The sequence below is a fragment of the Neopelma chrysocephalum genome, unplaced genomic scaffold (genome assembly GCF_003984885.1).
Source record: "Neopelma chrysocephalum unplaced genomic scaffold, ASM398488v2 Primary Assembly neopelma1_43, whole genome shotgun sequence".
NCBI classification, from domain to species: Eukaryota; Metazoa; Chordata; class Aves; order Passeriformes; family Pipridae; genus Neopelma; species Neopelma chrysocephalum.
In genome coordinates, this window is record NW_020897702.1 from 4,235,895 (window position 1) to 4,258,293 (window position 22,399).

Sequence of the window (22,399 nt, forward strand, 5' to 3'; positions counted from 1 at the left end):
GTAGGAGCACCTACCTTTTTAGTCTACAGACACTCTATTTGTTGTGTTTTCACCCCCAAGCCCATGGGATTCTGCCCTCTGACCCCTGCCACAGTAACAGCAGCGATAATACCAGTGCTCCTGTGTACTGCACAGCGCACTATCCCGCAGCTGCTGCAGTGCCTTTTCCAGGCACAGGAGGGCATTTCATATCCGCACTAGGATCAGGGAGCACAAACTTTGGCCACCAGACTCTTGATAAACCACAACTAAATTTTATCATCAAAAAATACCAACAAAACAGGACAGATAAGAATATCCTCAAACAAGAAACAGCTTTTTACCTAATTATTTTCAAAATTGCATATGTTAATTTACAGATGGTATGCTAGACACCTTCTCTGCCTATGGGAGAGGGGAATAGACTGTTCTCAGTTCATGTTATGCTCTGGACTGTGTCTCTAATTGACACAATACAGAACTAAGCAATATGGTCTGGTTTGGAAAATGTGGGAAAACCTACTAGAGTTATTTAAAAAGTAGACTGTTAAAAAAAAAAAAAGAGGGAGATTGTACAGATAGCTGTTAAATGTCAGCCAAAGCATTCACAAAGACGTGTTTTGAGACTGAACTGGAAGGGAGGAAACAGCTCTGTCTGCAGCATCAGTCCCATGTCAAAACTGTAACACAGAATAAAGATAACAATGCTGAGGTACAGATTTGCATGAGTGTGTGGCTTTGGTCTGCTCAGCATGGCCAGACGTTTGCTGCTGAAAATGACGAGTCTTGTTTTTAGAAGCAGTGTGAGCATTTAAGCACCTAAATTCAGAGATATCCAATGGGCTTTAGCCTCCTGAATACCCAAGGATTAGCCTCTTGAGAAGAGTATGTGTGTGAAGTGAGGTGGAATTTGGACTCTACTTTCAGCAACCTATGGAGAAAGTCTTATCTTTGACCCAGAAATCCCCCTCAGATAATCTCAGGTCAAAGTTAGATGCTGTACACACTGCAGACAGCTCTCCCTTTGCCCTAGCACGAACTCAGCGGTCCATCTCATGTGAAAGCGCTAGACCAACACAAATTTTTCTGTATCATCTGCTCTGGAGGAAGAAAATCCAGGCTTACACAGTGTCACTACAGCATTAATTCTTCCTCTGGAATAGCTGTGTAGCTGTTGGGTTGTCTCTGGCTTACCTTGAATCTTGCAGTCATTCTCATCCTGCAGTACCGTAATGGCAACTATGTGGTTATTTTCCAACTGTAACATTGCAGCTTCATGTACAGCTGTGATATCTTCCACCTGTTCCAACAATAGTGAGTGGAGACATGGACACATGATTAGACACACTGTGGCACACTGACAAGCCACTGCTAGAGAGCTCCAGTGAGCTGGAAACAGTAAAGGGATCTACTGAGCATGACACTTCCAGTACCTGAGCCAGTTTTATTCATTACAAAACAGGCATGTTGATGCCTTGAGTGGTAGCGTGTAGTCACTGCCGATAGTATTTTTGTTCTTTTAGCTTAATGGTGATAAAGATGTACATAAGAAAGCAAAAGGTCAAAAAGTTCTTAGGTGGAGATGGCATTTATTAAATGTTCAGAAATCTCAACATTGCATTAACCTAAATTATATTAATGACCACACAACCCACAGCCATCATGGGAGCGAGGAGTGCAACTGGAAGAGGGCTGTGGGCAGCCTGTGTTCCAGTGCACCCAGTGGGTTTGTGACTCCTTCAGTATATTTTTTTGTTAGTAGGCTTGGCTAAAGGCAGAGTGAGATCCCTAATGATGGTCCCTTGATATACATCATTAAAGAAAATACAATGAAAAGTGGTGATCAAGGTTAAGTCAGTGCTCCAGAGCAGTTTCTGAATGGAATGCATTGATTTGTTTTTCTGGGGTTTGTAACCACAGTGGTCTTATTCCCTATATTTAATACAATAGTATCTGTAATATCCGGCAAGGCAGAGGATCAGACTATTATACTTTTACAATGAAATGCCTGTTCATTCCAAAGTGCCTTGACTCAAACCAGCTTTTTTTGTTCACAGTTACGTTAAATGATGATAGACAGTTACTGCAGCTGAGTTTGCTTTGACTGGAATAAATGTTGTTTCACCACTTTTAACAGTCAAACATGTGTTAGGTAACCCAACAGAAGCAAAATTTCCAACCATATTGGCTAAAGCATGCTCTTAGAATGAAAGTTAGGTATTTAACATGGAATTTAAAATTATCCAAACTAATTTTCATAGTAATGTGGGAGATGACTCAGTGGCGAAGAACTGTTTGCAAAATAATTGGGACTCAGCCTGCTGATATATTGCATGAAAGAGCAAAGAAAGATGGGGGGGTAGATGACTCAATGAGCTACTAATGGGACAAAAAGAACTATCACCTGACTTCTTCCAGAGCACCTTGTCCCTGAATATGATGTCTGTAAGCTGAAACCTCATGAGCATTGCCATGTTCTTTACCTCATCCTTACTTAAGTCTTTATTCATGCTTTAATTGCTTCTCAGCTGAGCGGCACACTCTATAGGAATGATTATGCTCAATTCCAACCCCTTCAGAAGGTGAAGGGGTCTCCTCTCACTGCCACCATCCTTGGCAGGTTATTTATCTATAAAGTCAATTAGATATGTCCCAAATGATCTGTAGGGATTTTTCTGTCTTCTGCTTGTTTCATATCCACATCCCAAATGACTCTTTTTAATCTTCCAGCGTGACCTCCTGTCTGCAATTTTTCATGGCAGATAGTCAACTTGGCACTGGAAAGCAGATCTTTCGGATGCTAATTCCAATTTTGCCACTAAATTACTGTATAGGCATGATCAACACACTTAACACAAGTCATGTTTATTTCTGGCTATAAAAGGTAACTCAGGTGCAATTTTTAAGCCTTAATAAAGTAAAATCAAGAGGAGGCTCTAGTGGGAGAAGTTCATAAGTTGCTGGGCAAAACAGCTTGATTTGAGCTGCTCAAGCAAGAAACACTGGCAAGCTAGATCGCAGCCTTTATTCTGCAATTTTGCCCTTAGTTACAAGGAGATATGAGAATGCACTGGCATATATGATCAGTTTATGAAGAGTTTGGCTCTCATGCTCTGCTACCTCCTCAGAGACAGCTGAACTTCCCAAACCTGACAACTGTGTATCCAAAGAAACAACAGCTACCCAGTAGTGAACTAAGTGGTCACTACAGCAATACAGCATGGAAGATTAAGTTGTGACTGGAAACCATGAAAGTGGGATGACTATCTTCCAAATTAGATGCACGAATACAGAAATACATGCAGATCCATGGCCAAAAGGATTTTGTTATTGTTATTGTCTTCATGAATGCAAATTCAAATCCCCCCATGCAGATGGACAGCTCAAGGACAAGGCTTTTCTCATGTACAGTGTTAGAGTTACATTTCCTTGGCCAAGAAACATTGGTGAGCAGCTTTCCAACATGGCCCGTCAGCCTCCTCTGATCCAAGAGCACTCAACACAGGATGGGTTTACGGTGGAGTAGGAATTAAAAGGGAAAACCTGTAAAACTCATCATGGTAGCTGAATTATGAATTGAAAATGTGGAGTAAAACTGATATACTAGGGTCACAGCAGCATTTTCAAAGCAGTGGAGAGGAATGTTTGTGTTATCTTCAGTAACCAGGGAACACAGAGCTCTGGAGCAAACCCACAGAGGGAAAGATGCATTTCCACTTCTTCTGTGTGATGATATACAGAGTGACAGAAGATGAAAATGAGAAAAATAAGCATACTTCTAGTCAAGTTTTACAATGACTTGTATCACCCTTTCTTGCACTGATTAGTTTGAGAGAAGAAGAACCAAGATCTGTTCTTGTGGTCCTCTGAGGTTGCAGAAGCACTTCAAAGAGTAGCAGAGCTAAGCCGTAAACTATCTCAGCAAAAAATTAACTCTCAGAACAAATTCCTTCACAAATGATGATCTCTGGTGTTCCAGGAGAGCCAAGCCTTGCAGCTAGAGCCCATATCTTCTACCAGGCAGACTGACACAGTGACACAGTGAAAGGAAAAAATTATCAAGGCTTTTGGGAACATGACCCCTCTTTCTTATCAGAAAGAAAAGCAGAAAATGTAGAGGCCTTGAAAGAAAACCAACTTGCATAAATGAAAATGAGGACCAAAAGACATGGCTCAGCACAGGTTCTAACCATTTACAGATGAATATTTTGAAAAATATGGTTTAGGACATGAAAACCTATTTGATAGCACCTTCTAATGGATCTTTGAAAATCAATGTAGTAACAGAAATGGGTAGTTTGTCTGGGACAAAACAGCCCAGTTGCTTCAAGCCTTTGTGTTGCATGTTACAGGCCTGCAAATCAATACCAACTAGCAGGCCCAGCAATTAAAAAAGGTAAAATCCAGCAGGAGTCCTTCAGACCCTTGCACTGAAGAATCAAATCAAATTGCACAGTGATACCAAGGGCAGCAGTCACTCTGGGGCACAGGCTGGGACACCGTTTGTCTGTCCGACATGGCTGTCTGACCCAAGTGCCAGCAAGGACAGCTCCTATCCCAGAAGTGTCTTACAGTACATCAAATACAGGCAGTACTGTTGACCTTAAAGACTGCAGGCTGCCACCTCTGCCGTGTGGTGTTGGTTCTCTCCTCTCTCGTGAACTCAGTGCAGGCTAGCCCTTTTCCCTGGGCAAAATGCTGGCAAACAGGGGGCCTACCGGTTGGGCTTATGTTCCACAGACAAGTGGCCCTTGTGCTGCATCAGATGCCTGGGTGGCATGCCCAGAGCAGTGGGGGCTGTGGCATGTTAAAGCCTAAAGGCACAGATTACAGAGCACACCTGAGTGCAACAGATACATGTGAGAAAAGCCCTCATGACCTGTAGAGTTGGGTAGTGGATAAGAGTTGCAGCTAGAAAAATCAGAACTGTATCCAGTGCTTATTGGGGGCAAAATGAGAAAAGGCCAGGTAAAGGTATTATTGACATAATCCAGGCCAGGATATTCTGCCACTATATGAGAGGCACCCATAGGTGAGTTACAGTGTTGTTCACTTCAGCTATTGAAAAATAAGACAAAAGTAGCTGCTTATGAGAGTATTCCTACCTAGATACAGAAAGCAAAGCAAGGAGAAACACTTGTGACATACAGTCCAAGAGATTAGACTGGATGGTGAAGCAGCAATCAGGGGATCTGGAGTGCATCATGCGCTTGATGTTTATGCTGCATCTGTTGCATGGGTGCTATCACTTCACTGTAGTGCCCTTTAACTAGCATAGGAAATAATAATGGGCATGGTTCTGCTGGCCTTACCTGTGTTGAGCAGGTTCTTGTTAAGCCTTGGTTTCATATAAATTGCCTAAAATAGGTGGGTTGAGGAGCAAGTATGTGTGGGCAGCAGAGCTACTCTTAATATTTTTACTGTAAAACATAGGGAAGCATGTGAAGACAAGACATAGCAATGTAATAGACTACTCTGTAGAAATAACAGCAGAACTAATAGTGAGAAACAGCAGTAAAGATAGTCATAAATACACTTTTCCAGTGCCTTCCTGTTGGAATGTTCAATATATATTTCATTACCTGAACCCTCCCAGTACTGGTATGGACTACTCTTCAATGGCCACAGATGGAGACTGACCTGATCCTGATGCTGCAATTTGGCTTGCTCCAGCTGCAGCCTGTGCTGCTCCTGCAGGCTCTCCCTCTTAGCGCTGTACTCCTCCTGCAGCCGCTGCTCCAGCGCCTGCATCTCCTCCTGCTGCTGCCTGCGGAGCTGCTTCCCTTCCTCCTCAAAGCGCCTCTCCAGCTCCTCCTTCTCGCTCAGTAGTTTCTTCCATCTCGCTGTGTTGAGGGCTATGGGGACAAGAACATGCAGACTCTGAACTCCTCTGGACCAAACAGTGGAATTGGACCTGTTTGTACATCACTGAGCACGGTGGTTCTCACTGACTCTGGGACTTCCATGAATCTCAACCAGCAACAAGTTCTTGCTGCTGCTTCTCCCTGTCCCGCTCTCTCACACACACATATACACATGCATTTGTTTCAATATAGGCACTGTCAGAGTATGCAAAAGCCCATGCAAAACTGGAATTGAAAAATAACAACAACAACTATAACATTAATAATAAACAAAACACGGAATTCTGTGGACCTGCAGGGTGACTGATTGTCCCCTCCTGGCCAGCACAGTCTTGGATCCACAAACTGAGGCTTTGGGGATTTTACTTGACTTTAGATATAAGAAACAGCATGTGAGACAATCACTTGATACAAAGCCTTTCAACTGGGATATAAGATTTTTCTTATTTTCTTCTCTCAAGACACAGTCTTGGCTAAGTTTCCACTTCCAGTGAAGACAGAAGCTGCCTGGGCTCTTGAGGAGCACCCTGTGCACATGTTCTGCAAGGACTATGATTGATGACTTGACCAGGAGAGGGATTGCATCTCACACTTCCCATTTTCGAGCTGTTAGAAGGTGGTCACCCCATAAACATGTCTTTCGCACCAGCTCCAGCAAGGATTACTCAAATCCATTAATGCACACTTGCTTAAAATACTTTTATACTCAAACCACTCTCTTGTGTGCTTAATGGAATCAGAGAGCACAAGTGAAAGGCTGATACTGAAGGAAATCAGAAAATGTGAAATTTTTACTCCAGTGAACTAACCCAGTGATTATGTCCCAGAATTCACAACCATGTCTACAACTGTTTTCCAACAGTTCCATCAAGTCAAGGATAATCAGTCCATTTTCTCATCTGGTTCCTCACCTATATTGTTCCCAGGATGCAAGGAAAGCCGTGTCACACTCTGTTCTCAGCCTTCTGCTTTGCTAAAGAACAATTGCAACAAATCCAGATGCTGAAGACCTGATGCAAGTTGGACAAGATCAGCCAGACAACATTTAGAGAGCAAATTTGCTCATTTGTAAAGAGCCAACAGGTAAGAAGTGATTAAAATCATCATGACCACAACATTCAGAATACCAGAGAAGGAGAGATGGTTTTCTAGAGCTTCTTTCTGATTTAGACTCATAGGTGATTTAGAAAGATCATCAGCTTTTGAACAAACCGTTCCTTTGCCTTTCAAAATGCACGTGCCATGCACAGACCTGTGCGGCATTGTAAACAGGAGGATTGGAAGCAGCTGTCTCCCTGCTGCATGCTTCAAAACCATATTTATCCTATGACCATACATTTGCTAAGTATCTGGCACCCTGCATGTTTTTCTGGCTCTTTCTACGATGGTGTCAGACTGTGCTCATTTTTTCCAGGATAGCAACAATTTGTCCAAATTACCAATGCTGCCCCCACAGTTCATGTTGAGTGCACCCATGCAAGGTAGTTTGGGCACCCAAACTAACCATTTCCTTTCCCACATAGCTATTTTTCACTCTGTTTAGAGCTCTGCTTCCACACTTACTGGACATGAATATCCAGATTTGCTCAGTATGTCCAGACAGATAAACACTACTGGGATCCTGTTCTGATCCTGATGTTTTCTGGAGTACTGTGAGGAACTCTGTGTCCCTTTGAAGCTCTCTGCTCCTTACAGAAAGAGAGTGAACCAGTGAGCTTAGCACCTCAGTGGCAGCACATAGAAAGCTTTCCCACCTGCCTCATACTGAAAATGGAATGGCACAATTTGTATTTTATATGGTCATTAGCTGGAATGTCTTTTGCTTTTTTATTTTCTTTGGCATGTAAAGCGATCCCAGAGCAGGAGGGGTTATGCTTGCAGCTATGCCTTCAGTAGAATTCAAACTTCCTCAAGCTTTAAATTGGAGCTGTAATGAACCCCATCTCTCTCCATCCTCTCTGGTAAGATTACCTAGCACATAGGAAGGACTGGGCAATGAAATAACATGCTCTAACCAAAAGAAAGTCCATCTGAAATACTTCCTGTAACCTGAAACACAAAACTATTCACAAATCAAACCCTGATGCAGCTGCAAAATGGAGGGAAGAGGAAAGCAGGGAAAGTGTGCTTGCATGGTATGTTCCCCACACACCCAACAATGCCATTGGAGGCAGAAAATGGGGCCATTGCCCAGGAAATTTGCCTTATAGTGAATATAAAATACCTCTAATGCAAAGGAATGAACCCTACTGTAAGTCTCAGACTAAGACAAATGAGGCCGATGACCGAAGGGATGAGGAAAAACTGAATCTCTTCTTAGTAAGGAGATGGACCTTTGGCCCTGGCTCTACTGGAACAGGCGTAGCAGAAGGCAAAACCCATGCAGCCCAAGGCGCTGCAGCTTTCCTACCCTCCTAGGGAGCAGGAACCAGCATGGGAGACCCCTCCCTGCTGGAGCTGGCGTTGAATCTACTGTGGCGTCAGCATGTGGTTCTGGTGAAACAGCTGCATCGGCACCAGCAAGGACCCCAAAACAGATGCCTGAACAGAAGACTGGCTAATGTTGCTGTAAAACAGTGAATTTCAGGCATCAGGATAGGGATGCTGCTAAAGTGAGCCACTCTTGTAGAAAAAGAAAAAATCACTAAGAAAAGTTATATGAATCTGTTACTGACAGGGAACAAGACAAGGAGAGCGAAACTACAATTGGCTGCTAACATGAAGAGTTACACCCCGGTTGTCTTTTTCCTTCTCTCTGGGTATTTCCATTGCTGCTTACAGGCTGGAAATGACTCTGACATAACGTGGCATTTCCTGGGATGGCAGTGTGCTGGGTTAAATGAGACTGGCTACAGTTGCCTCCCTATTCCCTGAGCACTGAGTGGCTTTTACAATGTGCAACAGATGAGCAAAACCCATTTCTGAATGGGCTGGGACAGTGACAGAAACGTAGATGTTACCACTGGACTGACACCCTGCCACACACACACAGACTGAGCCACAGCCCAACCTCCCATTCAGGAGGGTAAATCTTGATGGAACCAGGGGGCTGGTGTCCTGTGGCCCCACAGAGGGACTGTTTGCTTCTGACACGAGAAATGGGCTCTTTGCCACTTAGACTCTTCTCTTCTTCCTAACCCTTGACCTCAGATTCACAGAGAAAATCCCAGCCACCACACTCAGGTCCTCTGACTGGGAGGCACATCCAGGAGGAAATGGCACACAGGCTTTGGCTTCCAAATTCTTGTGAATACAGATAATACAAATTTTAAACTTGACATCAGATCGTCTTATCTTCATCTAGTTTTTTTATGCATCCTTAAACCTCCTCTCAACTCACTTCACATGCCATTGGTCTGCAGAAAAGAAGCAGGTAATTCTGACATTTAATTTCAATTAGCTTGAAGGGAAATAGCCCATCTTCAAAACCTCTTTATTTCAAGAGACTCAGTGTTGCAGCTGAAAAGTGCTTATATTTATAATTTATAAAGATCAGTGTCTTGAGTGTAGAATGACTGCTTCTCATGTTTTTCTAGCCTTGCTATTTCTAGCAAAATACATGAGCAAATCTTATTGCTTAAAATAACAAGTCCCTCAGTGTTTCTAGAGGCCATATTCCTCCCCAGGACTGGGGAGGGAGAATCACTTTCCTATTTCACCCATGCTGGTTTCAGACGAGGTGTGATACACTCACAGCAGTGCTGGGGGTAAAAGTGGGCACTGTCTGAACCTAAATATTTTGCTTGGCTCCAGAACGTGCAGGTCTCCCTAAGCTATTTTACACATGCTCTATCACTGCTATTGCTTCAACAATGGTTTTATTTACCAAAAGAATTTTCCTTAAGCTTAATTCTGACTTTTCTGAACAGTGTATTCTTTCTTGTAGCTTCACTGCTTTGTATAGCAGAATCCTGCAGTTTCTGTTGAAGTTAACAAGACTGTGTGCTTTCAAAACTAAGCACGTTCAGCACCTAAATTGTAACTCTGAATTACAGCTATTGCCTAAATAACTAAATGCTGGACACACACTGCCTGTATCAACCCTGGCTAATCCAGCCTTGTTTCACTGATTCATTAAGGCATTTGCATCAGTGAGTCTGACATGGTGAATTTACACATGAGAAATCAGGAATTTCTGACCAACACCCATGCTGTTTAACTGGATTGATTATTTTTAAATTAATGAGTGACTACTTATCAAAGTGACTGGGACAAGTCAGAATACAATTTGGTTGTATAACATGCTCTGTAGATTTTCCCTGAATTTCTTCATAGAATCACCTATAATTCACCTGATATTGAGAGCAAAATAACCCTCCTATAGCACAAGAGGGCTGCATGTCTCCAGTAGCATCCACAGCCCCAGCCTGAACCGCTTTAGAGATAGCAAAGAAGTGCACTGACAAGAAAAGCTCTCATGCACGTGGCATTTGCCTTTCACCTTTTCCACAGATTTAAAACACTGGTTGTTTCACAAAATTTAATTTTATAATTTCATACCAAAGGAAAACAAACTGTCCAGCAATTTTTGACTTTCACTAAAAAACACAGACATTGATCTTCCATATTTATGGATACTAGGATACTAGGATTTGTACCGCTGATTTATTTTTTTGCATTGTGCTGAAGTGCAATACCTGCACATGTTCATCTTTTTGTTCATCGCTACTGGGAGTCCTTCTACCTGGCTATGTTGCATCTCATGTTGCACCTGTTATAGAGAGATTACCTTCACCAAGCAGATGACCAGCCACCTGTGTCACTCCTAAACAGCCTCTGCTCAGCATCTCAGTGTCTCCCATAGTGGTGGCTTGCTCAGGAAGAGGTGGCCTGTAATGGCTGCTCTCCATTACACGTGCCTACAGGACCACTGAGGACAGGACTACCTCACACCACCTTTCCCCTTTCTGAGAAAGAAAGCCCATACATGTCTACAGCTTATCTCCCTTCTGAAGAAGTACAGCTCAGCCTGCTCTTCTGGAGTATCTGGGGTTCTTACCAAAACTGTCTCCACATTTGCCATCATGACCCAGTTCTGGGCAAAGGAGGTGTCTATTGCTGCATGTGCAAGGGCAATAGCAAGGGCAGGCAGTGCCATGATCTCCTGTTACTGAACATCCTACTCTGTGACCCCCAAACAGGCCAGCACTTACTTATATCCTTGGCAATGTTCTCCAGCAAAGCCATCTGGGATTTGTATTCACTTCAGCTGTACAAACATGGTGTAAATGGAAGCAGAACTCTTCATCTCCAGCTCTGAACCTTTCTTTCCTTCCCATGTCACTGCCACTTGAAAAAACACTCATGAAAATGAGCAAACCCACCCTGCTAGACTGAGGTAGGGCTTTCAAATGAGAAATGGATATTGAACGAAGAGCTTCAGATATGCCCTGCCTAAAGAATGTACCAACCAACCAAAAGTGGCTACAATTCCTCTCTGAGAGCTGTGGAGATCAGAGGATGGAGGAAGGCAGACATCAGGGAATAACTGCAAATGCTATTCTGCGATTCCTGCAGTATATGTTGGCCATGGGGACAATAAAGTTCACCATGAAATGAAAATCAGCCAAACAATTTTGGAGGGGCATATCAGGGAGCACAAGTTGATGGGTTTCAGAAAAGGGCTGTGCTCAGCTTTTCTGAAGTGGGTTGTCTTAGGCAAGGTGAAGACAAAGCACAGGATGGATCTGCAGTTCTGCCCATCTCACAGGGGTTTGGCCTGAGCCTTCCTTTGCCAGCCAAGTCATCCTCTGTCCACTTGGCACAATCTGTGTTTACTGTGTGACCCAGCAACTGGGCTCCCACATGCAGGGAAAGCTAAGAAGTCCCCCCTATTCATAACTGCAGTCATTTGTGGTTCCAACACCTTTCGGTACCCAGGGTGTCCCCTGCCCCAGTGGTCCTCCTCTCCATTTGCCCTGGGGTAGATGAACCCTACATCATATCCATTCTGGGGCGATTCAAGCCCAAAAGAACTCAGCCTGTTGACTGAAACCAGAGCAAAAGCCCACCTTCTCTCTCAGGAGTTGCAATATCTTTACGCTCTCCCTGTCTCCCCTGTCTAGATCAGAAACTAAAAGGAAAAGTGATGCATGCAGATACACAGGGAACACACAGATCAAATGGAATGCATCACTCTTCCTGTCTCCACCAGGAAGAAACCTTAGAGATATTAATAAGCAAGTTTGGAGTTTGGTGTCCTTCAGTTTGTATCTGAACTGCAAACCATGCAAATGTTCATAATTAAGAGATGCATTCCTAGTCACCATGCACTGCAACAGTCTCCAGTTCTCACTTTTCATCATTACGCTTTGTCCTTGGCAGTGGTGATGTTTGAGAATGGAAGCTATGGATTTATGAAGAACAATTTCTCTAGTAAAGATGATGCACAACTAGCTCCAGCATGCGTGGGGATGGTCCCATCTCCACAGCAAAGAGGTAAAATCACAGTTCCCTGTAAAGTCACAAAAGCCCTGGCCAGTAGGCTTCAGAAGACACTTCATCACATGCATGCAGGTACCCCAGGATCAGGTCACAAATAAAAATAATAACTGATTTTGTGTAAAGTGAGAAAATCACTTCGTTTTTACTTTTCTTGTACTACTTACCAACTTCATCCCTGATCTTTGCAAGCTCGACTCCTAACTCCTTTATTTTCACAAGGGCATTTTCATTCTGTTTAAGGAAAAAGAGAGAGAAGTATGTATAGCCCCCAGTTTTATCCCAGATAAGCACTTTCATGTGTTCATTTAGTAAAGCAGATTAGATTGATTCCTCAGATTTGTTTTAGGGGAGGGGAGTGGGATTATAATTAATTCATTCAGTTTTTAAATCAAGCTTAGGAACCACGACTCACTGGCTAGAAATACTCTGTATGTCTGTGAATACATGTACACACACTCACGTGCACATGACAGCACAAAACACTCTATTTACTTCTATGTGTCTAAAAAGACATTTCTTTTTTTCATATCATTTTGTGGTCAACCTGTGTACCATTTATGGCTGGACTGCATGTACAATATTGATTTATTAATTCTGTTAAAAGACTTTAATCTATTTATGTCTGCATTTAACCACCTCCAAACATAATAATATGCTTACACAGTCAAATTTGCAGAGCAGATAGCTGTACTCACACCGTTCTAGACGTGGTGAGCATACCCATACAGACACTACTAATACCCTGATGTTCATGACTATTTCCACGTTTATTCCTGTGATTTCATAACCTGTAAAGAACAAGAGCTCCTTTCCTTGACTAGTCTCAAAAGAAATCCAAATACTTAAGGAAGTAAACTGCATGAATTAGCTAAAGGAAAATAAAAATATATTTACATTAGCAATGTTAAGGTGTTCTTAATAAAATGAGAGGACTTTGACAGAAGATATCTGATGAGTGCTGTACAAACTGACAAAGAAAATTCTTAGGAAAACTCCATTGGAGTTTGATTTTCTACAATAAATCTCAGCATAATGGTTCAATCATATGGGCACTTTAAATTGAGATGTATTCTGAATCATATTAGGAAGAAGATAAAAGAAGGTATCCAGCTGGGAAGTTCACTAATTATTAGGAAAACTAGATCAGGCTACTATAAATATGTTCCAGGTTAGAAAAGGTCAAGAATCCTAAAAGGACACTACAGAAAAGTTATATTCAAAAGAAAGGGCAGTGCAGTAGTAAATTGAATTACAAGGAGTCCTAGAAACAAAACCTTTCAGTAATAAGCAAGCAAGGCTAATAAAAATCTAGGACACAAAAAGGATTAGTTTGGCAGCAGAATACACAGCAGATAGGATAGCAAATTAGTTCTATATTACAAAAATGAAAGTGGAAAAAATATTTCAGATCTTAATTTTTCTGTTTATTTTTCCTGCACCTAATTTTTAACTCTGTTAAGAGAACTAACACAGTTTTATTTCTGATGCTACCAGAATAATGGAATGTGGAATTTAAATTAATCCTTTACTACTGCCGTCTTGGGAGGATTTGCACCAGATCCAAGGGACACATTTTCCAGAATGTTTGCTGTAAACAGAGTGAGAAACTGAGCTGATTTGAGAGCTTTGAGAGCCTGAGGAGACCCAGATGATGTGGGCATCTTTCTTACTCAGTTATGGGAAGATACCAGGAATGCAAGGCCTGGTTCCTCCAGTCAGCTCCATACCCTGCTGAGTAATGCACATGGGGCTGTGTGCCAGGACTGCAGAGTGTCCAGTCCTGACCAACTGCATTAGGCTCAGAACAAAATGATGTGCATTTTTTTGTGTTTTTTTTTTTTTTTCTAATCAGTAAAAAAGTAATGAAAAAAAAATTAAAAGGTCCAGATAAATACAGACTGGTATGTTAAAAAGCCAGATCCCTTCACACATATTCCCAAATCAGCAGCCTTAGAGAGATAAGGTTTCCCCTTTTGGAGAATACCACTGCATCTGCCCACACTGTTTAACTCACTGCAGTACTTTTAAGAAGTGTTCTTGACAGATTGCCAGGACTTGGTGCCCTTGAAGGCGTGTGCACAGGGATATACTGGGTACAGGATTTGCAGATGGGGAGCACCCACTCAAATTACCAGGCTCCCACTATTTGAAACAAAAGCCATTTAAGCAAGAAAGCTCTGCACAAACCATTGCCAGAACCTACAGATAAGCAGAATTCAGTGGGATTGTTACTATTCTATTTACATGAAGAAAATTAAAAGCAATTGAAAAAATCACATCCTAGGGAAAAAAAGGGGTTTTAGAATTTTGATCCTCCATAAGAAATATTACATTATGTTTTATCTTAGATAAGGTTTGTCCTACCCTTGAGGACACTTGGTGATGGGACCCTCTCAAAAAATGTAGAGAATTACCATGATGCCAGCTTAAAAATGCTATCCCATAACTCAAGGTCCAGCATGGACACCAACCTACCAGGACAGTGGGCCTCAAGTCTGTCTCCCACCATGCTGGGGCCATGGTTTCCAGAGCAGCCCCTGGGGCTGTCTCAAGCAGCTGATATTGACACAGCTCAGGTGCCTTTGCTGTCATTTGACTGCCTTGCCAATACTTTTTGCATTGTATTTTATATTGGTTAGAGTGTCCTGTTTGCTCTTTGGGACTCCATATTTATGTTTCCTGGGAGGTTATATGTGCAAAGGTTGGCCTCAGTGCCAAGGCCTCAAGTAGTCCCTCTTTCTCAGAGTGTTCTTCTAGAGAGCAACAGTACATGAGTCCTTATCTTCCTCTTCTGCAAGAGAAGTAAGGTGCAGTTTTGGCTAATCATTGTATCAGCCTCCTGGGTTCCTGGATGCACAGTGAATTTACAAAAATCCCTGACATTTTCTGTTACAGCAACCTGCTTTGTCAGTGTAACATGATAGGTTTGGACTGCACATGTTCCTGCGGCAGTCTAAACACGACAGTAATGCAAAACGAAAAAGCCCCTACTTGTTGTCATCGATGTGGCTCTGCAGATAACCAGCACTTCACTGTCAATGCAACCAGGGAACTGGGAATGCCAGTGCTAAGGAAACCAAACATTACAGTAGAGCAAAACTGGATCTGACTTTGGAATGTAAAGCTATCAGATTCAGTGCTGTGATTCATACATATCCAATGTCAAAACAACAAAGCAATTTGAAAATTCACAAGCACACAAGGAAAACTTTCCTGAAACACATGTATAAGAAACCAAATTAATAGGACATCCCATTGGGTTTATCAGTCTTCATTACTATTTATCTCAACAAAACATTTGAAAGAGAAGACAAGGTAAGCAACTGCCCTCCCAATAGTTTTGTGTCTAACAGGCTCAGCATACCAAAGGAGGTTTGTAGAGGTCCTGTACTAGGCTACCAGTTGGAGTTGAGCTACTGAGAGTTAGCAGCTAAGGGCCAAATCCAACTTAGGTTCAAAAAGGTTCAGTGACCATACTAGCGACACAGCTGTTCCAGTAGGTGAAAAGGTCAGAGACACTGTAAGGAGATTGTGCAAATATGCAGCATTTTAGTGCTGCAGTTAAATGGAAAGGGAGGAAAAAAAATCCCTTTGATGTGATCTGGAATTCATTTTTTTCTGGCCAAATTGTGAAACCAAACCAGTGGGTTTTGTATGAATTAAAATGTCGCACTCATTTTTCATGTACTTTTAATGAATGATGGGTTTCAGTACTTCTTGGAAAAATGATGACAAAGGTCTTCTATTGCTGCATCCCAAGAAATTAGTCTGATGCTGAAGTAATTTTCATAAAATAAAATTACACTCATGACAGAGATGAAGAAAACCTTCTTCCTCATTCCAGAACTCTGCAATATAACGGTTGAGTCTTGCGTCTGGAATATGCCCCATCTCCTCAGACAGAAAGAAAAATAGATTAGAATAGGTAGAATGATACGTCTGTTCTGTGTTTAAACTACTGTCTGTTGAACAGAAAATGCAGTAGCAACTCTTTTTCATATGATCGATCAGCTTTATAACACAGACTTCCCAATATTTCTCCTGTGAAAGGCTTGATGTCGGACTGCATTTCAGTAAGTGAAACAGACACTGAAAATGGCACTTGTGTATTCTCCGTTCAACTCAAAACACCCTGAGGATAGGCTGAGGCATGACTTATATTGGTGCAATTTCTAAGCAGCTCCAGAAAACCTGGCATATAGTCAGGCAGGTAGCCAGAGACATAGGAAGGAAACATGAATTAATCCAATTAAATAACACTGGTCAAAAGTTAGCAGTGTAGTTAAGAAAAAAATCAGCAGAATTTAGATATAACTGCATGTGAGGACCTAGAAAAATGACTCGGCAAAAATATGAGTCTGAGGATGGGTAAGATGCTGGTGTTGTCCAAACTGATTGAGAAGTAGTGATGAAGGCTTAGGGGTAGAGGCTGGATATCTGAAGATGTCTCTGCTCTAGATGATCTTCAAAGGTCTCTTCCAACCCAAAATATACAATGATTAAGTGATTCTATGAAAGGCTCTGCTTCAGTTGCACAGAGTTTCAGCTGACAGGTAAGATATCCTTGAGGAGACATCATCAGGGAGACAGGTCAAGATTTTCTTTGGACAAGGAATAATTGTAGGGTGGGGAGATTTGCCTTAGAGTCTCCTCTGAGAACTACAAATACCTGAAAGATACTAATTAATTAGAAATGCTAATTAATTAAACCTCCAGGTGCTTTTTAACAATAGGTAAGTAATAGTAGATCCATTGTAGAAATGGAAATGGGTCAGATGAGGCAAGGAACATCAGAAACTTGCTCAGACCCACACAGGAAGTCAACCGCAGCTGGGAAGTAAACCCAGGAAGTTAACTTCCCAAATTTACATGTGTCTCCACCCTGCCAACTTACATGTTTGCACATATTCTAAGGTCTAAAGGTATGTACAATGTCTCCACAAACACTTCTCAGTTCTCCGCAGTACCTCCTAAAAAATGCACTGCACAGAGATGCTCTGTGGCACTTGTTATTTAAACTGTTCCTCCAGAACACCTTTTCTGTATCCGAAGCTTTCAAAATATTAAAAAAAATATGCTGACCTGCAAATGGTGCTTAGTCACTGTTGCTTTATTCAGGCTTCCCTGTGGCAAGGTCTTATATAAAAAATTGGAAAGAGAATCATATACATTGAGAATTCTCTTGTACCAATAAATATTTCAGATGATACCTGTAGAAGCAATAACTGAATCCCACTGCAGTTGATGCTCAAAATTATCTGTAGTCTTCCTTCAAAAAAGAGGCGCTTTAACATTGCTGTTCAATGATGTTGTCAGGTAATCCTCCCTCATAACATTCTTTAGGTTTACGTTAAAGTTCACAAGCACCTAGATATCCCCCAGTGACAGTTATATTTGACAAGTTTTATATTAACCCACACATTTTTTCTTAACCTAGTTAGTAGCACTTCTCAAACTATATTTGAACATATTATTAGTAAATGGGAAACACTACCAGTTTTTCATTTCATGTAGTAGATGAATATTTTAAAAAGCCAAACTCTAACAGAATATACTTCACAAATACCTGTTTCTGCCAAGATATTTTCTATCAAGCAAATTAATTGCATATATTCGTTCTCTCACTCTTCTGTACATACTTAAAATCCAGGCAAATTCCCAGAAGAATAGTGGGAAAAGCTATGTGTTCGAAATGTCCCACAACTTCTCTTGCACTTTATTTTCCTGCTGTCTGTAGCTACATAGTTACCTCTGCACTGGCATTTGTTACATGACCCATTTTGGTGCCTAGGTATTTGTTTGATTTAAGTTCACCTGGACATAAAAAGGTAGTTTTGCCTTGTTTCACTTCTAGATTGGAGGATCAATATTCTGTCAGAGAGGAGGATTGTTGGAGAGGTAAAACCTTAGGACAGCTAGAGGCTGAATAATATCTCTTCAAACTTTAAAACTCTGTGCAAGTTTCCTTTATAACTTGTACTCCGTATGGCTATTAAAAATGTATGAAAAGCAGAGCAAGATATCAAGCCGACTGTTGCTACAGAAGATGCCAAAGGTCCCTCCTTGCTTCATAAGCATCCAACCCTTACATTTACACTGCAGGACAAACTTATGTAAGGCACTGCAGTGCATGAGAAAGCGACAGTTAGACCTGTCCCTGGTGAAGGGGAGATCACCACGCTGTAAACAAGCCGAGCATCGGTCCCCTCTCCGCCACCCGGGATGCACACACGCCACCGACGCCAGCGAGAAGCAGCCAGCACAGGCTCTATCACGGCTACCTTCCTTCCCTTTCACTAAAGGATAAAAAGAGGCAAAAGTACCGTCTCGTCCTCGCACCGAACGGGGGGGAAACATGTGGAGCAGCATTTGCCCATCCTGGCAGGACCGCCACCCGCCGGACTGCTACCCGCCGGACTGCCGCCAGCCTGGCACGGAGCCGGAGGATGAGCCCCGGGCGGTGACACTGGCAGGAAGGAATGTCGCGTCCCCGCACGCCGAGGCTGGCCAAGGGGACTTGTCGACCTGAAGCGTCCCGGGGCGCCGGGGGATGCCGGGGGCGAGGAGCCGGGAGCGGGGCAGGGACGGTGTCGCCGACCCGGTGGCTGCTGTGGCCCGGCGGGTGCGGAGTGGCGGAGCCGGCGGTGCCTTCGCCCCCCGCGGAGCGCTGCCCGCTCCCCGCCCCGCCGGAGCACCGCTGCTCGCCCGCTGGCTCGGGCCTCTCCCGAAAGAGAGTGGTCGGTTGCTCCGGCTGGCAAAGGCTTGCCCAGAGCAGGGCACGTCCAGCAGCGCCATCGCCGGGACGTGCCGGGGTGGGGGACGGTAGGGACGAGGTTTGAAACTTCGCAGCGACATCCCCAAACGCGCTGAAATCCCAGAGTGAGCCTGGGCTTTCAGCCGGGGCGGCTCTGGTTTCTCATCTTCCTGCCGCATTCACAGCCATCGATCACCGTAGTCCCCGTCTTCCGTGTCCGCTTGGATGGTGCCTTTAACGCGAGCCCGAGCGTCCCCCGGCTACTCTCCCGCACCGCTCCCAAATCCACTGCTTGGCGCGAGCCGGGCAGCAGGGCTGCGGTGCCGGCGGACGGACGGCGGCTCTGCCGCACTGGATCCCGTCCCGGCCGCCCTGCGGGCTCTGCGGCTGAGCACAGCTGCCCGCGGTGCTGCGCGGCCCCGCGGCGCGGGGGCTGCTGCCAGTGGGGTGGGACAGGGGACGGGGCCCCGCTTCCAGCGGCCTGCTCTCCCCGAGTGGGTCCACTGGTTCGTCCGCGGGCCGTGCGGGATGTCCCCCCGAGCGTTCCCCAGCCTCCCGAGACGGTCTAATCTCCCCGTAAGAACTTTCCCTGAAGTCGTTTATTTAAACCTCGAGGAAGATCAACCTTTCTGGACCTCAGTGACTCCTTGTGATTGCAGAAACACAGACCTCTGCAACGTACCTAGAGACTTCTGTAATCCTCGAGGGCTGGGATAATTTTTTGGCCATGTATATGTGTATATAAACCACATAATCTAACGTAACCCTAACCTGCATATATACACATAGTGGTGCATATGTCTGATCTGTATCCATGTGCCCAATGGGTACATATTTTCTTGTCCAGACACAGGGCATGGAGCTGCAGCAGTCTCACCTCTCCTGGGCTCTTGCCCCTGGAATGAAATATTTTCCTCTAAAAACTTACATCAAAGATAATACTGGAAAAAGGCAAAACAGTTTAATGACTCACACTCAAGGTGTTTGTGCTGCAAATGCCTATTTAAACCTGAAACCCATTATTTTCCTGAAAGCCAAACCACTACCAAATATACAGAAAAACTACATTGTCCTTAAAGCTGAAACAGCTCTGCTTTCTGATAGGAAAGATGCTCAGATCTGTGCCTCTCTGAACAAGAGGGTTTTTTTGTATGTCCTACTGTAACAGGTGATGCACAAAGTGATTTTGAAAATAGTAGGAAACAACAAGAATGTCCAGCAAAACTGTTAAATTACATTTAAATGCTCAGGTAACTATCTGGTTCATGCCAATATCTTATTCTCTACTCTTCCTCAGCCCTGCCAGGGATTCAAGCAGAGTTTCAGAATATCACAGTCAAGTAACTAGAAACAAACAAACCCAACAATAACGACATAGAAACCCCACCAACCAAACAAACAAAAATCAAACACCAGACCAAAACAAATTAAAAATCTCACTCAACGTGCATGTGTTTTGTGTTCAAGATCTAACTTTTCTTTACAGCATATGAAAATTAATTTGGTTGGCTACTGAACAGCTACAGACTGAAGGTAGAGACTTCCTTGTATGGTGAAATCTTTTTATCCTCACTGTAGAAGCTTCTTTTTTTGCCACGCAACCTGAAGTCTGTGATTTGGATCTTTTACAGTCCAAATGCTGACTGGAAACTTTTTAACTGCCATAGAAAAAAAAATATTCCCATTTAGGGACAAATTACCATAGCCATTTCTCTGAGCTGGCCATTAGAACTATAGTATTTAGACAAACATGTCTGACTATCAGGCAGGGAAAATAAAACCTTTTGTCATACTTTTAAATTGAAGTACACATCTTTTTCAATCACTTCACTAATAATGGGAGATTTGCTGTTTGCATGTGATGATAAGTCTAAGCTAGAGTTTAGCTAGCAAGGTCTATGCACCACTTTAGTACCACTTAAGCACTAAACTGGAAGATAAAATATTTAAGTGAAACTTAAATTAAGCAGAAGTCATGGCTTGTCCTTCTGGCTAGGGTGCACTGAGGCCCCAGAAGCCAATTTGGGATTGATAAGGAATAAGGACGTGATGGGTGAGTTGCTGGGCTCTTTGGTCAGCTTAGATCCTTTCAGAGAAAGTGAGCCCAAACTCATTCAGTTTAAATTAAGCCTCATCTTGCAGGTCAAGGTGTGTAGCATTAAGGTGAGAAAAGACTCAAGCCTAGAAAGCAAATGGAAAATGGAACTATTTCAAAGTGCAGTTCCTCAGACAAATGCATAAACAAGGATAATGAAGAAAGAATTCAGGAGGGGTCTCTGTGGTGGGAGCATGATTACAGACTGGAGGTAGGTCACTATGTGGAGGACTTTGAACACACACTTGCAGGCATCAATGTCTAGGGGATTAAGGACATAGAAATGGAAATGAACATAGCTGAGAGAGGAGCAAAACTCAGCAAAACAGGCATGTCAGGGAGAGGACAATTCCTATACCCAAATTTTATGAGAACTGGCACCTTAAACGACAGGTTCAAACCATGCTTTTTAACTTATCAACTCTTAATTTTAAAATGCTAGAGTCATCTGCCTGATTTCAGTGGCATGTGGCACTTCGAACAAGTACTGAGAGGAATAACACATTAAGAAAAAGTGTCAAGCATAACAAAGCACCAAAGGCAGACAGATCTCACTCCAGTTCAGACTGATGCTTTTGTACACCAAAAGAATTTATATTTTTAGATAAGGGTAATATGTAATTCCCACCTACTGGGGACCCAGTGACTTCAGATATGCTGCCAAACACAATATTGCTCATTAGGTTGGGAAAGATGGGGAGTTGCTGAAGAAGTATTAAGCAGGGAGGGCAATGAGTTGCAGTAAATGGAACTATTGGGCTGAGTGGAGATAATTAATGGAGCTGTTCAAAGATCAATCCTTGGAGCAAGTTATGTTGTTCACTTATGACCCTGGTCAAAAATGAGTGAGTGCTAATGAGATGCTGGGATGCACTGTCCATCAAGGGAGAGTCAAAATACAATGCTTGTCAAGGATGATATGTAGGGCTACAGTAGTGGTCATGGGAAGACATAGAGAATACTGAGAAGTTCAAGGTCCCGGTCACAGGGACAAATAATAGGAAATTCAAGTAGAAGATGGAAACTCAACAGCTGTAAATAACAGCAAAAAAAAAAAGAGTGTTGCTTATCCAGTCATAGGATGACTAAGAACTATGTGTATGGTACAGTTCTGAATAGAGCAAACACAACCTTAGGTTCTAGGAAGACTAACAGGGAAGTCTAAATGCTTTATGAAAAGCCACAGGGAGACCTCACCTGAAACCTCACACAGTTCTGGTCACCTGTGTTTTGAGGATAGCAGTTCTGATGCAGGGAATATGT

At 43.0% G+C, this 22,399-nt stretch overlaps 1 protein-coding gene across 9 annotated transcripts in view; it reads right to left on the reverse strand.

The window, feature by feature from the left end:
- The window catches only part of MTUS2 (microtubule associated scaffold protein 2), a 249,671-nt gene that overhangs the window by 12,212 nt on the left and 215,060 nt on the right, over positions 1 to 22,399 (reverse strand). For all 9 annotated transcript variants that reach the window (XM_027677805.1, XM_027677803.1, XM_027677802.1 and 6 more), the window contains 3 exons: positions 12,452 to 12,518; positions 5,620 to 5,834; positions 1,174 to 1,279 (listed from right to left, as the gene is read on the reverse strand). In XM_027677805.1, the coding sequence (XP_027533606.1) occupies positions 1,174 to 1,279; positions 5,620 to 5,834; positions 12,452 to 12,518 (388 nt within the window). The remainder of the gene's footprint in view (positions 1 to 1,173; positions 1,280 to 5,619; positions 5,835 to 12,451; positions 12,519 to 22,399) is intronic.